This window comes from Dipodomys ordii, unplaced genomic scaffold (genome assembly GCF_000151885.1).
Source record: "Dipodomys ordii isolate 6190 unplaced genomic scaffold, Dord_2.0 Scaffold36, whole genome shotgun sequence".
NCBI lineage: Eukaryota > Metazoa > Chordata > Mammalia > Rodentia > Heteromyidae > Dipodomys > Dipodomys ordii.
Genome location: NW_012267252.1, coordinates 7372144 through 7387967, shown reverse-complemented (window position 1 = coordinate 7387967; position 15824 = coordinate 7372144). Strand labels below are relative to the sequence as shown.

At 38.9% G+C, this 15824-nt stretch overlaps 2 protein-coding genes across 4 annotated transcripts in view; one reads left to right on the top strand and one right to left on the bottom strand.

The window, feature by feature from the left end:
• Cfap43 (cilia and flagella associated protein 43) overlaps window positions 1-11629 on the top strand; it is a 74418-nt gene extending 62789 nt beyond the window's left edge. The window contains exons 33-39 of the mRNA XM_013017599.1: window positions 2013-2226; window positions 3340-3452; window positions 5735-5894; window positions 8300-8464; window positions 10129-10209; window positions 10910-11063; window positions 11243-11629. Of these exons, the coding sequence (XP_012873053.1) occupies window positions 2013-2226; window positions 3340-3452; window positions 5735-5894; window positions 8300-8464; window positions 10129-10209; window positions 10910-11063; window positions 11243-11409 (1054 nt within the window). The 3' untranslated portion in view covers window positions 11410-11629. The remainder of the gene's footprint in view (window positions 1-2012; window positions 2227-3339; window positions 3453-5734; window positions 5895-8299; window positions 8465-10128; window positions 10210-10909; window positions 11064-11242) is intronic.
• Window positions 11630-11638: 9 nt separating this feature from the next.
• On the bottom strand, window positions 11639-15538 carry Sfr1 (SWI5-dependent recombination repair 1). 3 transcript variants are annotated; one of them, XM_013017546.1, is made up of 4 exons: window positions 15496-15538; window positions 14935-15056; window positions 13768-14157; window positions 11639-12816 (listed from the first exon to the last, which is right to left on the bottom strand). In XM_013017546.1, the coding sequence occupies exons 2-4, from the start codon at window positions 15028-15030 to the stop codon at window positions 12625-12627; spliced, it is 678 nt and encodes a 225-aa protein (XP_012873000.1). In that variant the 5' UTR covers window positions 15031-15056; window positions 15496-15538; the 3' UTR covers window positions 11639-12624. The 3 variants fall into 3 exon arrangements, with proteins under 3 accessions (XP_012873000.1, XP_012873001.1, XP_012872999.1); XM_013017547.1 differs by lacking the exon at window positions 15496-15538 and adding an exon at window positions 15224-15440; XM_013017545.1 differs by lacking the exon at window positions 15496-15538 and having other exon boundaries at window positions 14935-15155.
• Window positions 15539-15824: the final 286 nt, after the last annotated feature.

The window sequence follows — 15824 nt, the reverse complement described above, 5'->3', positions numbered from 1 at the left end:
ACAAATGGGGCAATGTCATTCTTTCTGATGGCGGCATAGAATGCCATTGTGTATATATCCATGAGATTCTTATCTCTAGTTAACCATCAGAAAACTGGAAGTGGCGCCTTGGCTCAAGTGGTAGAGTGCTTGCCTTGAGCTGAAGAGCTGAGGGACAGTGCCCAGACCCAGAGTTCAAGTCTCACAACTGACAAAAAAAAACCAAATGTATAATTATAGTGCTATTATTATTTCTATTTTACACGTGGAAGTACTTTCTCTTAAATCCTAGTGACATACAGATTTATAAACAGTCCTAGGTATATATAGATTTGTATCAAGTAGGATTCTAGGACCAAATAAATTTGAGGAAATACTGTATAAAACAAGCACCCAGTATTGTAGAACTTATTAGAACAGAATCTTTATGTATAAATAAAATAAAGTAAGCAGTGTTTTCCAAACTTATTTGACCATAAGTTGATTCTGAGTATTTTATGTTTTTAATCTCAAGACAGAGTTTGAACAATGTCCCCATATAAATGAGTAGAAATAATGGTTATCAAAAGAATTCTAAAATATCTTTTGCTTTTACAAAGAGTAGCAGTAGGATATTTTGCTGATTTCCAGCATCATTAATTCAGATTTTTAGCTAAATGGAGCCTAGAAATTATGCAAATTGTAAAAAAAAAGTGTAGGTTATTTGTGTCTGCGATACAAAGGCACTCACTTTGAACATGCCTCATGTCTTGCTTTCTATAAATTTTTTTGTCAGTCTTGAGACTTGAACTCAGGGCCTGAGCGCTGTCCCTGAGCTTTTATGCTCAAGGCTAGCATTCTACAACTTTGAGCCACAGTGCCATTTCTGGCTTTTTGGTAGTTAATTAGAGTTAAAAGTCTCACAGACTTTCTTGCCTGGGCTGGATTTGAACCACAATCCTCAAATCTCAGCCTCCTGAGTAGCTAGGATTATTAATGTGAGACCGATACCTGGCTGGTTTCTGTGTTTTTAAAGTAGAATATTATAAGCCTATGTTCAGACATTTTCTTGAGTAAAGAAGTGAGATCTTCCAAGCTTTGTTGTCAAGTAGAATTAGCTTTAAATCCTGACTCTACCACCCATCAGACCTAAGACAGGGTTAGCAATATTACTCTTAACTGTGCTTCGCAAAGCATCTCTACAGTGAGGGCTTGCCATGCCCTTGGTACCCTTCTGCCCTTTTAACTACAACCCAAAACACAAATTCATCTGCTCATGTAGGTAAAAGAGCATTTCCCCAGTTTCATATTCATCTTAGTATATCCTGATACAAACCTACCAGTAAATGCTGCTCTGTGACCCATACCTGTAATCCTAGTTGCTTGGGAGACTGAGATAGAGAAGATCATGGTTCAAGGCCAGTATAGGCAGAGAGAGAGAAAGAGAAAGAGAGAGAGAGAGAGAGAGAGCTCTTCTTTGATCATCATCCAAGCTGAATGTTTGTCATCCTAGCTTTGAAAGAATCGTAAATAGGCAGACTGTGGTCCAGGTGCATGCCCGGGCAGGAAGTAAGACCCTATCTCAGAAGTAACCAAAGCCAAAAAGGACACTGCTTGATGGTAGAGTACTGGAGAGAGAGAGAGAGAGAGACAGAGACAGAGACTGAGACAGAGAGCTAAAGGGACAGACCCAGAGAGAACATATCAGACAGACAAGCACCCACATTTCTCCTCTCTAGGCATTTATTTGCCTGCTCACAATATAAAGATATCTGTGTGATGTTTTCTAGCCTACGTAAAGCTTCCAGCACTAACGTAATCACAGCCAGGGATCATGTCTGTGGAGCTAGAGTGTGTGGAAGAAAAAAAGGGAAAAAAGAAAGTCAAAGTGGGTGTTTCTCTCTCCTTGGAATAATCCACCATCAACACCCAGGTGCCAAGGGAAATTGCTGTGTAATGTGTCATGCCCAGGTGAAGGGTATTGTTGTTTAACATTGGATTTTGTGTGATTGTGAGAATGTGAAAGTTTGATGGGCTGTTCTTGATTAAACCAGGGTTCACAAGCATAAAACACAACCAGATTCAGCCAGTGTTGTCCCTTTTGGAGAGCGACCAGAATCTGGCAAGTTGAATAAGGATGCCTTTGTCCAGTTAATGAAAGCCATGGATGATTTAGACAATATCACTAATATGCCAGAAGGCTTGGACCCTTCGACCTGGGAACATTTCTGTGCAACCAGAAGAATAAAAGTAGAAAATGAGTTTAAAGTATGTCACATCATTTTTATTTTCTTCTTAATGTACTAAGGTACTGATGTCAAATATATAGTTATATTCATTGGTGCATTCAGAAAAGCCAGTTATTTAGCTAACCCATTATTTGGCCAGTTATTTAGAGATGCACTTGGTAATGTTAATCATAAAATGGTAAAATAAAACATTAAGATTACTGCTGCTGAAGGCCAAGTACAGGCCTATGCTTATAGATCTGAACTGCCTAAAATGGTCTCCAGGGACATGGCTATTGTCCACTTGAAATGAATGTGGGCAGTCTTAACTAAGATATGGTGTAAGTTGAAAATACACATAGACTTAGAAGACTTAATATGAAGAAAAAAGTGGAAAATGTCTCACTAATATTCTTATATTGCTTATAGTTTGAGTGATAATATTTTTGATATATTGTAATCAGTAACATATATTAGTAGAATTAAGCCCCTCTGCTTCAATTCACTTCTGAGTATAAAATTTAAAATTATGTGAGGCAAGTGTATAAATATGGCACAATGAAACCCACTACTTTGTGCAATTTCAAAGGCTAAAAAATAGGGTAATTATCAACATGGCCTAGATTATATTTCTCTTGAACATCGCTGATACAGATGATTTTATCATGCACAGATTAGAATTACAATTATTTTGCCATAGCCAACTATATACGTTTGCTTAAACAGAAGGGGGAAAAAGCATGGCACAAGGTCAAAAGGGAGAATGTGTGTAGTTGAGAAGAGAATCCTTCCTCTGGCCTCTTCTTGTTCACTCCTCAGATGCCCTCCCAAAACTCAGTGTCTTTATACACTAGGCTGGCATGCTTTTTGTTCAGAGATTAGCATGCTTTTGTTCAAGTATCTCTGATTCTATCATCTCACCTAAGGTATACTAAGAATTCCTAGTTGCTAATGTCCTTAATTTTCAAAATTTTCACCAAAGGCCACATGTAAATTGAACATAGCTCACAGTACCTATGGACAGGGATTTAAATTTTTCTTAATCTCTTGGGAAAATAAGCTTGTGATAGTTGTGTAAAGAAAACTGCAGACACGTTTTCTCTAGGCAAAGGCTTCTCCATGTTCTGAGATACCTGCTGTTTGCTTTCTTCAGGTAAAGCAGAAGTCAACTGGCTTAACCGAAATGGGAACTTTCCTCCGGAAGAGAGTTGAGGATGATGAAAGTGTTCAACATGAGATTGAGAGAGTATTACGCGAGCTCATCCTGTAATGCCAACCGCTGGGGTGCACTCCTTCCCAGCCTGAGCTGGGCTCCATTAGGTGGTGGGGTCATGAAGGGAGAATGCCTACTGACTTACAGGGTCAAACCTGGCAGACATCTCTGTCTCAATCCTATTGTTGCACTGAAATTTCCTACTTTAAAAAATGCACTCTGAAGCTGGGCACCAGTGGTTCACACCTATAATCCTAGCTACTCGGGAGGCTGAGATCTGAGGATCACAGTTCAAAGCCAGCCTGAGCAGGAAAGTCCAAGAGACTCTTATTTCCATAACCATCAGAAAACCGGAAGTGGCACTGTGGCTCAAGTGGTAGAGTTCTAACCTTGAGCTAAAGAGCACCCAGGACAAGAGTTCCAGCCCCACAACTGACATACATAAACAAACAAATAAAAGCACTCTGGCCAGGCACCTGCAGCTCATGTCTGTAATCCTAGTTATTTATGAGGCTGAGATCTGAGGTTCATGGGTGAAGCTACATGGCAAAGTCCGTAAGACTCTGATCTCTAAATAACCTCCAAAAAAGCCAGAAGTGGAGCTGTGACTCAACTCTCAACTGTTAGAGTGCTAGCCTTGAGAAAAAACAAAGCTCAGAGAGACTGCGTGGCCCCTGAGTTCAAGCCCCAGGACCAACACACACACACACACACACACACACACACACACACACACACACACACACACACACACACACACACACACACACACACACACACAGAGTACTCTGTTTCATAAGACTGTTTTACAATGGAATCTGTCATGGGTTCTATTGCTCTGAATACAATGATGCAAGTATTAGGAAAACAATCATATTTGTTAAATCTGCCTCTTCCACATAAAAATACAAACTGGTCTCTGCCAGTAACTACTTTGGGGCTCAAGCCCTGTTTATTGTATGGGCAACAGGAGATGGCTATAATTTCCAAGTAGACATTTACCAATTACTGGTTTCTCTTCAGGGATTGTGTTGGGTTTTTTTTACTGAATGGTTTGGATATTGTTGTCAAGTCCTGGCTTCAACAAGGCCATTTTGTTTGTGTGTGGCAATCCTGGGACTTGAACTCATGGCCCAGGCACTATACCTGTGCTCTTATGTTCAAGGCTAGCACTTGAACCCCAGCTCCACTTCTGGCTTTTTGGTTGTTAATTAGAAATAAGAGTCTTATGGACTATTCTGACTAGGCTGTCTTTGAGCCACAATCCTCAGACCTTAGTATCCTGAGTAGCTAGAATTACAGACTTGAGCTACCAGCACCTAGCAATAAGGTTGTTTTTATAGCCATATGGATAAATACTGTTTGATGTTCCAAAATTTATCATTCTAAATAATTTTCAGATATACACCATATAGGGGAACATGAATAGATATAGATTTGGTAATTACCAGATAGATTTGTTTTTGTATAACTAAGGTTTGAAATCAGAGCTTTATACTTATTAGGATGGTGCTCTACAACTAGAGCCACACTTCTAATCCTTTTTGCTCTGATTATTTTTGAAAGAGCATCTTGCTCTTTACCTTGGGTTGGCCTGGATTTTAATCCTCCTGTTTATGCTTCCTGCTGTTTGGATGACAGGCACATTCCACCTGACCTCAGCCTCCCAAGTAGCTATGGTTACAGGGATGAGCCACCAGCCCCTAGTCTATATCATAGACTTTCTGTGATATAAATGATTGCCTATTGTATTAAATATTTAATATTATGTTTTCATTCCCGTGATAAGTCACTTTAGTTCAATTAAGTCAGTGATTCCTAACAGTAACTACATATTAGAACTTTCTGAATAACTTTATTAATGTGTGCATTTATACTCGTGCTTATGGGCATTATTTTTTAATATAGTGTCAGAAATCTACAACTAAGGTCAAAACTTCAATAGCTAATACCATTCGATATATTCAATACCTTTTAATACATTCAATAGCTTTCAACAACATCAATACTCCCTGCACCTCCCCCGTTTCCCCTGGGTCCTAGGGCTTGAACTCGGCCTGGGTGCTGTCCATGACCTTTTGTGCTCAAGGCTAGTGCCTACTACCACTTAAGCCACAGTTCTACTTCTGACTTTTTGGGTAGTTTTAGTGGACGTAAGAGTCTTATGATTTTCTTTCCCTGGGCTGGCTTTGAACCACAGTCCTCAGGTCTCAGTCTCCTGAGTACCTAGGATTACAGGTGTGAGTCACCAGCACCTGGCTAACAGGTGATTTTTTAGTTATTGTTAATAACAAACACACTGCAAGTACTTGCTTTAATATCTTTTTCAATTTAGATTACAGGAGGACAAAGTGAGATTCCAGTTGGACTTGACCATCCAAATTCTTCTTAAGCAAGGACAAATAGAATTGGAGAATTTCCAGTTAACTCTGGAGTATTCAGATGCAATTCTCATAAATAAGAGCATAATTGAAGACTTGAATTCTGTGATTCGGGTAATTAGACTTTCTATGATATAAACGATTGCCTGTTGTATTAAATATTTAATATTATGTTTTCATTCCCATGATAACTCACTTTAGTTCAATTAAGTCAGTGATTCCTAACAGTAACTACACATTAGAATCTTCTGAATAACTTTATCAATGTGTGCATTTATACTCATGCTTATGGGCATTTTTTAAAAGCTTTCCAGATAATTCTAAGGTACAGAAAGTTTAAGACCATAGGGTTAAATATTCCCTCTAATTTGGTGTAGTTTTATACATTGTTTATATGGTTTTTCAGTGTACAAGGCTTTTAGCTTATGTAGTGTTTGGTAATGGTATCTCTGAGTATAGTTCTGATTTTAGACATTTGAGTGATTTTAGACATTTTGTTTTGTTTTGTTTTGTTTTTTAGTCTAGCTAAACCTTGCCAATTTGGATGATTTTTTTCAAAGAACTTTTGTCCCTTGCTTCCATTTTCCTTCTGTTTTTTGTTTCATTTGTGTCTTAATCTTACTCTACTGAGTAAGATCCTGAGCTGCTAGGATTACAGGTGTGAGCCACTGGCTTAGAATTCAAAAATATTGCTGGGCACCAGTGGCTCACGCCTGTAATCCTAGATACCGAGGAGGCTGATATCTGAGTATCACGGTTCAAAGCCAGCCATAGCAGAAAAGTCTGTGAGATTCTTATCTCCAATTAATCACTCAGAAAACTGGAAGTGGTGGTGTGTTTCAAGCGGCAGAGCACTCACCTTGAGCTAAAGAGTGCAGGGATAGCACCCAAGCCCAGAGTTCAAGCCCCATGACCAACAAAAAGAAAAAAAAATCAGAAATATTTTTATAAAATTATTTTAGATTAATAAGAGTGAAACCACTTTATGAAATCAAGGTATTTATGAGAGAATAGATAATTAAAGAATTAATAAACTAAAGAATGAATATATAAATGTATTAATGAGAATTCCATCAGTTAACATTTTGTAATTTTTACAAAATGTAGCTTTTTGAAGTTCATGCTACCAGACTAAACATTACCATACTTCCTATTCTTCCCTATTATTTTCATCTTCTGATCATAACTTGCTGTCTCAACTCTTTGAATTTCCTTCTATCAATAATCCATTGTACTTCAGCCACCTTCTCCCATGATCATTCCTGTGGGTCTTGTCATTAAAAGCTCTAAAACCTAAATTTCAAACATTTCTCTAAAACAATGGTTTTCAACTATGGGAGAGGAGGGATATATTGTCCCAGCAGAGGTCAATATGCTGGGACTTTTGTACTGGTCCTGGGGCTTGAATGTGGAGCTTTTTCTGCTTAGGGCTAGCACTCTACCACTTGAGTCACAGCTCTACTTCCAGATCTTTGGTGGTTAATTGGCAGTAAGGGTCTCATACCTTTCCTGCCCAGGCTGGCTTGGAACCCAATCCCTAAATCTCAGCCAAGTAGCTAGGATTACAGGCATGAGCCATTGATGCTTTCTTGGAAGCAGTATTGAAAAATAAGCAGAGAGGTAACTGTCAGCATCCAGAATATAGAGAGTGGTGGCACTAAGTATCCTCCAAAAGCACAGGTCACCACCTCCTTATCAATAATCTTTGGTCCCGGATGATCCGGGCACTGAGGAAATATTCTGTTTTAGAGCTGCATCTCCTTTCTGCTTTCCTTTCCCTCACTGTTTTTCTAGGCTGTAGTCCACTTCATATTACTGGATTCCACCAAGGAGGTCCTTTTCCAACCCTCCACTGAAACTCCTGTTTTTAAGCAACTGATACAGTACACATCTTCCTCCTTGGGGATCTTTCTAGAACACCATCCCCTTGTTTTCCTTCTACTCTACTGGAAGCTCCTCCTTGGTCTCTTTACTAGTTCCTTTCTCGGCTAGACCTTTTACAGTTGGATTTGGGGTGTGGGCCCAAATTCCCTTGAACCTTGCTTTTGGTATATCTACTTCCTAGGTAGTCTCAAGAAATCTCATGGCTTAGGTAATGAAGTGCAAAACACTAATGTGTTCTTTCTTTTCCAGTCGCTGTTAAAGAGATTATACTATGGTCTGTGTTAGCTCCAATGCTTTATCCATAGCATCAGGTGGGAGAGCAAGGAGTTCATTTTCAAATGCACACAGTGGGTTAGATTAGATGATGGCAAACAGTGTTCCGGCCCAATCCTTGGCATATAGTCAGTTGGCTGTGTCATGTAAGTGCATCTGATAATCCCTCCTATTTAGTGACTATCATGTTTCATAGTGATCAGATTCTGCTGAAGTCATTTTTGTTACTATTTGCCATATTTAAAAAATGGAAATAGTATTATATCTGCTGGCCCACATGTGGTCTTACAATAGCATTCAACTTTAAAAGTTTCATAATTCTGCATACAAAAACCTTAGAAGTATTAGATGTCTTTTTTCAGACTCAAGGACAAAAGAAAGTAGCTAGTATGATGGAAAGTAAAGATGTACACAAAGGGATATATCAGATTGAATGGGAGCATAAGAAAATGGAGATGGAAATGGAAGATCTAAATCAGAAGGCTTGGGATATTCAGATGCTGTTTTTTTCAAGAGATCGTCAAAAGGTAAGTTCTCTCCTCTCCTTTAGTTTTCATTTCATTTATTAATGTGATCTATTCATTTAACCAGGGTTTCTGTAAGAAATCTTCATAATGCAAGCATATTATAAACCAGAAGAATCTCCTAATAAACATATGAATATGTTTGATTTCTCCCTCTCCCACCCGTCCTGGTTTATATTTGCTGCCTTCAGGACTCAGTAATGTATTGCTTACAGTTCTTGAGGATTTCTTAATTGTGACACCCAGTTCTTTTTCCCATTCAATTCTCTGTCACATTTGACTATCTTAGTTACCCGTTCTTTTGACTAGCTTTATCACTCCTCTTTTCCTCCTGGTTTTCTTCCCACATCAAACCTCTCTGCCTCTTTAACTGGAATCCCTTTGCTTGATCATTTAAATGTAGCCACTTCTAAGGTTCTTCCTGAGCTGTAACACCAATGAGCACATCTGAAGGTTTAATCCAAGATCTCTGGATTCCAATTCAATTCCATTCGAATCCAAGATTTCCCTCTTTCCTATGTCTTCTTTCCTAGGCCCAACTTATTTCCTCTTTCTCACTGCCTCCATCCCACTTCAGATCTCCATTTTCAGTGGTGTAGATGGTCATATGGTCTCATAACCTTGTGTTTTCCCCACCTCCTCCTTCCTTTTTCCCTCCCTCCTTTTCCCCAACTCTCTCACTTTATCTTTAATTCCCAAATTCATTTATTTTTATATTGGTTGGTAATTTGCTGTCAGATTTTTCTTCCTAATTGACTAATTGCATGAGTACCCTGTTTAAACTTTTTTTTTTTTTGGCCAGTCCTGGGGCTTGAACTCAGAGGCTTGCTTGACTCAAGGCGTAGGTTCTGTCCCTAAGCCTTGTTATGCTCAAAGGTAGGGGTCTACCACTTGAGCCACAGTGCCACTTCTGGCTTTTTCTTAGTAGTTTATTGAAGATAAGTCTCATGGACTTTCCTGTCCTGGCTAGGTTTGAACCATGATCCTCAGACCTCAGCCTCCTGAGTAGCTAAGATTACAAGCATGAGCCACTGGCACCCAGCCCTTTTCAACATTTTAATTCTTATGAGCTTTCAGGTCCTTAGTTGGGTGGTATCTTCCAACTTAACTTTGTGTCAAGAAAAGGAATATTTGTGTTCTTATTCATTGTCAGTGTTCCCAAAGCAAGTGGATTAGAATTTGTTCATAGTTCTGATTCCCTTTTCTTTTTTCACACCCTAAACCTGTTTGTCAAGATTTGGTTTAAATATTAAACAGCCCCTCTCCACAAAGCCTTTCTTTGATTTCCTAAGCCTAAAGACATCGCACCCCATCACAAACTACCTTTGTATTTGCCAACACTTGGTGTATCTAACTTCTATCACTTCTTTTTCTTCAAGTCTAGCTCATGTTATCGATCCTTCTATCTCAGTTTAGAACATTGTAAGTGTGAGACTTAAGTGAAACTTCATAAAGTTAAATAAATGAAGAAAACAGACTTTAGGAATTTGTAGTAATTAATATATAGTACATTGATGGCTAAATACAAGTAACCATTATAGGACAAAAATCAAATGAATCTTAGGTATTTGTTATGAAAAACAATTTTCAAAACCAAAACAATGAAGTTACCAATCGAAAGAGAGAAAAATATCCTTATATATGTTCTCATTTTTTTTCTCCTAAAGTACCTAAATGAACCAAACTATGAGAGTCTGATTGCTCTTCAGATTGGAATAATGGAGCAAACAATCCAGGTTCTAGATAAGGTCAGTCTCAAAAAAATATGTATCATTATAATCCCAACAGTTGTGAATCATTCAGTGTTTCAACCATGAACTCTGATCCCCCAAAAAACTTTTATTAGAGGTCTCTCAATTTTGTCTTTGTGTAACCCTAACTAATGTAGTAAATACTACACTTAACCTCTGGGAAGCCAGGCTCTGGTATCTCAGAGGCTGAGATTTGAGGATTGAGGCTCAAAGCTAGCCTAGGTAGATAAAGCCCCAGACTCTTAAGAGCAGAGAAGTAGAGACATGGCTCAAGTGCCAGCTGTGAGCAAAAAAAGCAGAAGTTAGGCACAAAGGCCTAACTTCAAGTCCCAGACCTCAGTACCAGTGGATATTCATATTAATGTAATAAAACTGTTGATCTTTCCTTGGCATTGTATGTGTCTTATCCTAACTGAAAAACAAATGCTCAATTTGATTATATAGCATATATAAGATTTAAACAAAGTAACCACAAGGCTTTTTAGATATTTAATATAATTTTTAGCTTCTTTTGTTTGTAGTATTAAAATACAATCCTTCAACAAACTATGGACAGAGCACATGGCAGACAGACTCTAGAGATAGGATGTGATGTTGGTGACGATAATGTACTTAAAATATAATAACATCTATATAAAGTAACTTAAACTTGTTTCAAAATTATTTTTCTCGGGGTTTTGTGGGAAACAAATTTCAGACCCACAAAAAGAATGTTGAGCACTGCAAAAAGCTACTCAGAAAACTCGGAAGAGTCAGCAATCAAAAAGATACAGCCAATTATCATCTAAGCTGCAATCTACAGAATGAGCTGGTAGCTGTCTCTGAAAGAAAAGAAATCTGTGACTCAATAGGTAAGCTTTTCCTTTCATCAACCATAGGTTTCTCAAAGGAATCTGTTCTCTTGAAATTGGTACAATAGTTAATATAGCGAATAGTATTTCTTCCACACAATTGATTGTGGGTGTTTCTTCTGTATTTGAAAGCACGACAATAAATCAACCAATTCTTTTCTTCTTCATTTCTGGGGTAGGGACTATGCTGACTTGTGAAAAGATTGCCAAAGAACAATTTGAAAGCAGGCTACAACAACAGAAGCTGACAAGCATTTCCAAACAGCAAGCTGAACAGATTTCAGTACTGCAAGCGGAAGTTGAAAGACTAAGGATGAGAACATTTCCTGCTCTTGTTCAATTGTAAAACCCCAGCAGAAAACACAAGGCCAAAACAATCCTTTGGAAAAATCCTTTGGGTTAAAATGATTTCTTTTTTGTTTATTTGAATCAGGAAATCTAAGTAATCACCTCTGTTGCAGGTTTTTAAGAGCAAATCGTTAAGTTTTAGCCTTAATCAACAAATTAGTATCCTGCATAAATGTGTATGCATAAATGTGTAAAGCACCAGGAATTGTTTTTATTCAGTAAAGAACAAGATTTTCAACCCATTAGAAAATATTCTTTATTTGCTTGATACTAGAATTTTTAACATTAATCTCTATCAATTTTAACAAAGTAAATTATTTCAGTGCTTTAAATCATTTGTAAATTATGACATATTTTGAAAACACAATCAGTTCTTATTCTAACAGAGCTCAATTTTGTGTCCTAATCAAGTGTTTAGGAAACACAAAAAAGTGCCTTCCAGTTCTAAAAAAGTTTATTGTTCTACTCATATACAGGATGTTAATTACAATAAGGAAATCTCTTTGCCCTTCCACAGCCTGCAGACTGCATTACCAGGGGTATTGTTGGGATTACTGACGACAATCTCTAAGTGATATTGATGCGTCACTGTTTTGCAATTTGTAAACATTAATATGTCCATTATACACTGGTGCAGGTAAAACAAGAGAGCTATTATAAAATCTTCCATTTAGGAAAAGCTCTGTGGATTTTAACAGATCATCCATATAGTGATATGGTGAATGGGAGTGAAGGTTAATGACAGGACCAACATCATTTTGTTGACCAACCCTCTCCCCACCCCACCCTAGTACTAGAACGATTCCTGAAATAACTTGGTTAATTCAGCTGAGAAGTGACCATTGGTAACATTTCCTATGCTATTTCTGAGACAGGAATTGTGGGGAGCAGAAAGACAGACCCAGACCCAAGATTAGGGGTACAAGGGTTTCAAATACTTAAAACATAGGACTGGTTGCTAGTTTTCTCTCCTCTAAGTCAATCAGGGATATACTAGACTTCATCTTTTTCTGTTAATACACATGCCATGTCACCAGTTGACTGCCTTGATACTCCTGTTTGCTAAGAGCATACCACAGATTTCACTGGATAATGTGGATTCCCAGGTCTTAACAAACCAAGAAGCCCATGTCAGAAAATACTATACAAACATATCCACACACACATATGTATACATAGTATATCCTGGAGGATTAAAAAAAAAACCTGTGAATTAAGCATCTAAAAATTCTTCTTCACTTCTGTTATAATGTAGCAATTTATCATCTAACCCATAGTAGTCAATCAATTGAGTAAGGCTTAGTTTCTTGTTCTCTTCAGACATAGCTGACTGCAGTTCATAAAGTAACAGCTGGCTACAGTTTCTCCACTTCTTTATCAACAACTGTAACTGAGACAGATCATTCTGAAACAGAAAAGTTGAAAAAACAAACCATAAGTGTATGTCAGTAAGGAGATAGTCATACTATTTTAACTTATACCATCAAAGCTACTAAATCAGATGATGAGTAGAACTTCTTCCTAGGAAAAAAACTGGATGAATAGAAGAATGTCACTCAACTTCAGTTCCGTGGCTATTGTTTGGTCGCAAATCTGGGCCAGTGTTGCCCTCAGGGAAAAATCACATCATTAAGGTAAACTACGTGAAAATCCAGTTTTTATACTACACTGTATTTTCAAAAGATGACACTATGCTCTACCTCCTACTCAGTTCTGCCATGAACCCAAAACTGCACGTAAAAATATTTGTTGGTTTTCAACATTTGTTGTCTTATAGTGATATTTAGAAAAATCCTAAAGGTTCAAGACAGTAAATGAAAAACTCTTCTTCTCCCTCTCTGGGACAATGGACTATTATTACATGGGCATGTACTATTAATAGAGGTTATCACAACCATCCAGGTTCTATGTAATTCAACCAGTGTAGCCTGAAATCTAAAATCTAATACATAATTGTTGTTTCCTCAAACAAAATGCTTGAGACATTTTAATTATTGGGAGGAAAAAGAGACCCTTACTAAAAATACTTCCTATACATTGTGATCTTTTTAAGTTTTATTCATTTGTTTCCACTGTACATACATCTAACATTTAATACTCTTAAACTGTACTACAGGTTACAAACCAGAGAGAAAAGCTTCATTTGCATAGAACTTTATTTTGTAAAAAAGCTTTATCTTGGGTTGACAGGCCTTTTCTTAATTCTACATGTATGACTTATATTTCAGTTAAAGCTGCTGGAAGCTAGGTTTCTGAATATTTGGCTTATTTGTTATGCTAAATTTATGTTCTATTTCTGAAATTAATCTCTTGTAATTTGTATAAAACTATGCAACAGTTCTCAAATTCTTCTCACCTTTGATCGATACATTTTGACTAGTTTTAATCTCCGGAGAAGTTCTTCTTTCTCCTGAATCTGCTTCACCAATTGTGCTTTTTCTTCCTTTAATCCTTCTTTAGGATTCTCATCCACAAAATCATTTTGGAGAGCAGTGTATGACCCAGTATCAAATAACTTAGATTCACAAGCATGGATATTCTTGAAGTTATTTTCCAAAAACTTATTTTCTTCACACTCACTGTCTATGTGCTTAAAAGAGTTTCCACCTGCTGAAGATGCTTGTTTTTCTAAAACAGCCTCATCATTTTCTTCATTCTCTACTTTAAGACGTTTCACCACACTGCAATAGGAACTAAATGAAGATCTTGTTTTCCTTAATCTTTCTCTAAGTCTTGCACTCATAGGCTGAAAATGGAACATAACATTAAAATTGCCAATCAAAAACAACACTTGATGTTAATAAATGCCTAATATTTATTTCTACATTTCTATAGCAAGTATTACTAGATGGCTTCCTGTTTTCATATATCTTAAGTACCACAACATTGATTAATCAAGATGCATTATACTCAAAAAAATTGTTAGGTTTAACGGAAAACCCCTTTGAACAACTACTTAAATTTTAAATGAATAAAAAAGCATCATAAAATGTCCAAGGCCGGGCACTGGTGGCTCACGCCTGTAATCCTAGCTATTCAAGAGGCTGAGATCTGAGGATAGTGGTTCAAAGCCAGCCCAGGGAAGGGAAGTCCATGAGACTCTTATCTCCAATAAACCACTAACCAGAAGTGGCCCTGTGGCTCAAGTGGTAGAGCGTTCGCCTTGAGCTGAAGAGCACAAGCCGAGTTCAAGTCCCATAACCGACACACACACAAAGTTACGTCCGGATATTCATTCTTTTTAACTCCATTTTACTTTTGCAGGGTTAACACGCTTCTGAAAGTGCTGAGACATTTATCCCAATAACATTTGTTTGGCGCTCTCAAGGACAATATTTACAAAATTAAAACCTACATTTGGAGTATCCTATAAGAACCTGATGTGAAACTAAATGAAATTACTGGTTCAAGATGTCATTCTGGCAGGGAGAACGTTAGGCTACGAATTCTTCAATCTACTTAAAAGCACCCCTGCCAGCATACTCTGAAACACAGATCCGGTAGAAGCAACAGATGTTCCTACTTGTTTTCGTAAACTGTTTGTATGGGGAGATGGTGGGATCCCACGGGTCTGAGGAGTGGTAGGTAAAACCACGGCGGAGTCTGAAGGGCTCTCCATCTTCAAAGAGAAGTCTTGGTGTATGTCTAAATAAAAAAAAACCGCAATTATAAAATGAACTACAAAATGGAAATTAACCATTCTTGCATCCAAACGTCCTGCTGACATCAGAGAAGCTTCGTTAGCGTCCAGAAGTACCCTGGCTAAGCCAGGCGGCCGGTGCGGGGCCCCGTCCGCGCTCCGCGGGCTTTACCGTCCCACACGGGCACCACCGAGAGGTCTGCACGCTGTTTCCAGATTAACCAGCTTGTAAAAAAACACCTCAAACCGCCTTCGGCTCGGAGCTTGGGAAGAGAGAACGGTTTCAGCCAAGCGTTCCGTGAGAAGCGCCCGTAATTCAGAGCAATCCCAAGCAGTGAGAGGACGTCCCGACCACGGATGCGGCCCGCAGAGCTCCAGGCCCGGGTTGGCTCCAGCTTCCCCCATCCCACTCCACAACCAACCCGCGAAGCCCCAGCTCAATACCTCCCTCCGCCAGCCCCACAGCATACAAAAAGCGCGCGCTAGGGCGACCGGACCCACATGAGGGCGGAGCCGCGAGGGGGCGGGACTGCGCGGGAGGCGGGACTGCGAGGGGGCGGGGCCTCGCGGGAAGCGGAGAGACGCTCGGATTGGTTCGGTTCGGCTCCGCGTCCAAGAGAGAGACGAGACTGCGCGCGCGCACGCCCTCCCGCCTCCGCCAAGCGGGCGGGGTCAGAGCGGAACCACGCGGGGGAGACAGTGGAAGCGAATGATTGGTCAGATCGACGCGCGCACGGGCGCGCGCGACTCTATCCCACCCTCCCCTAGAACCT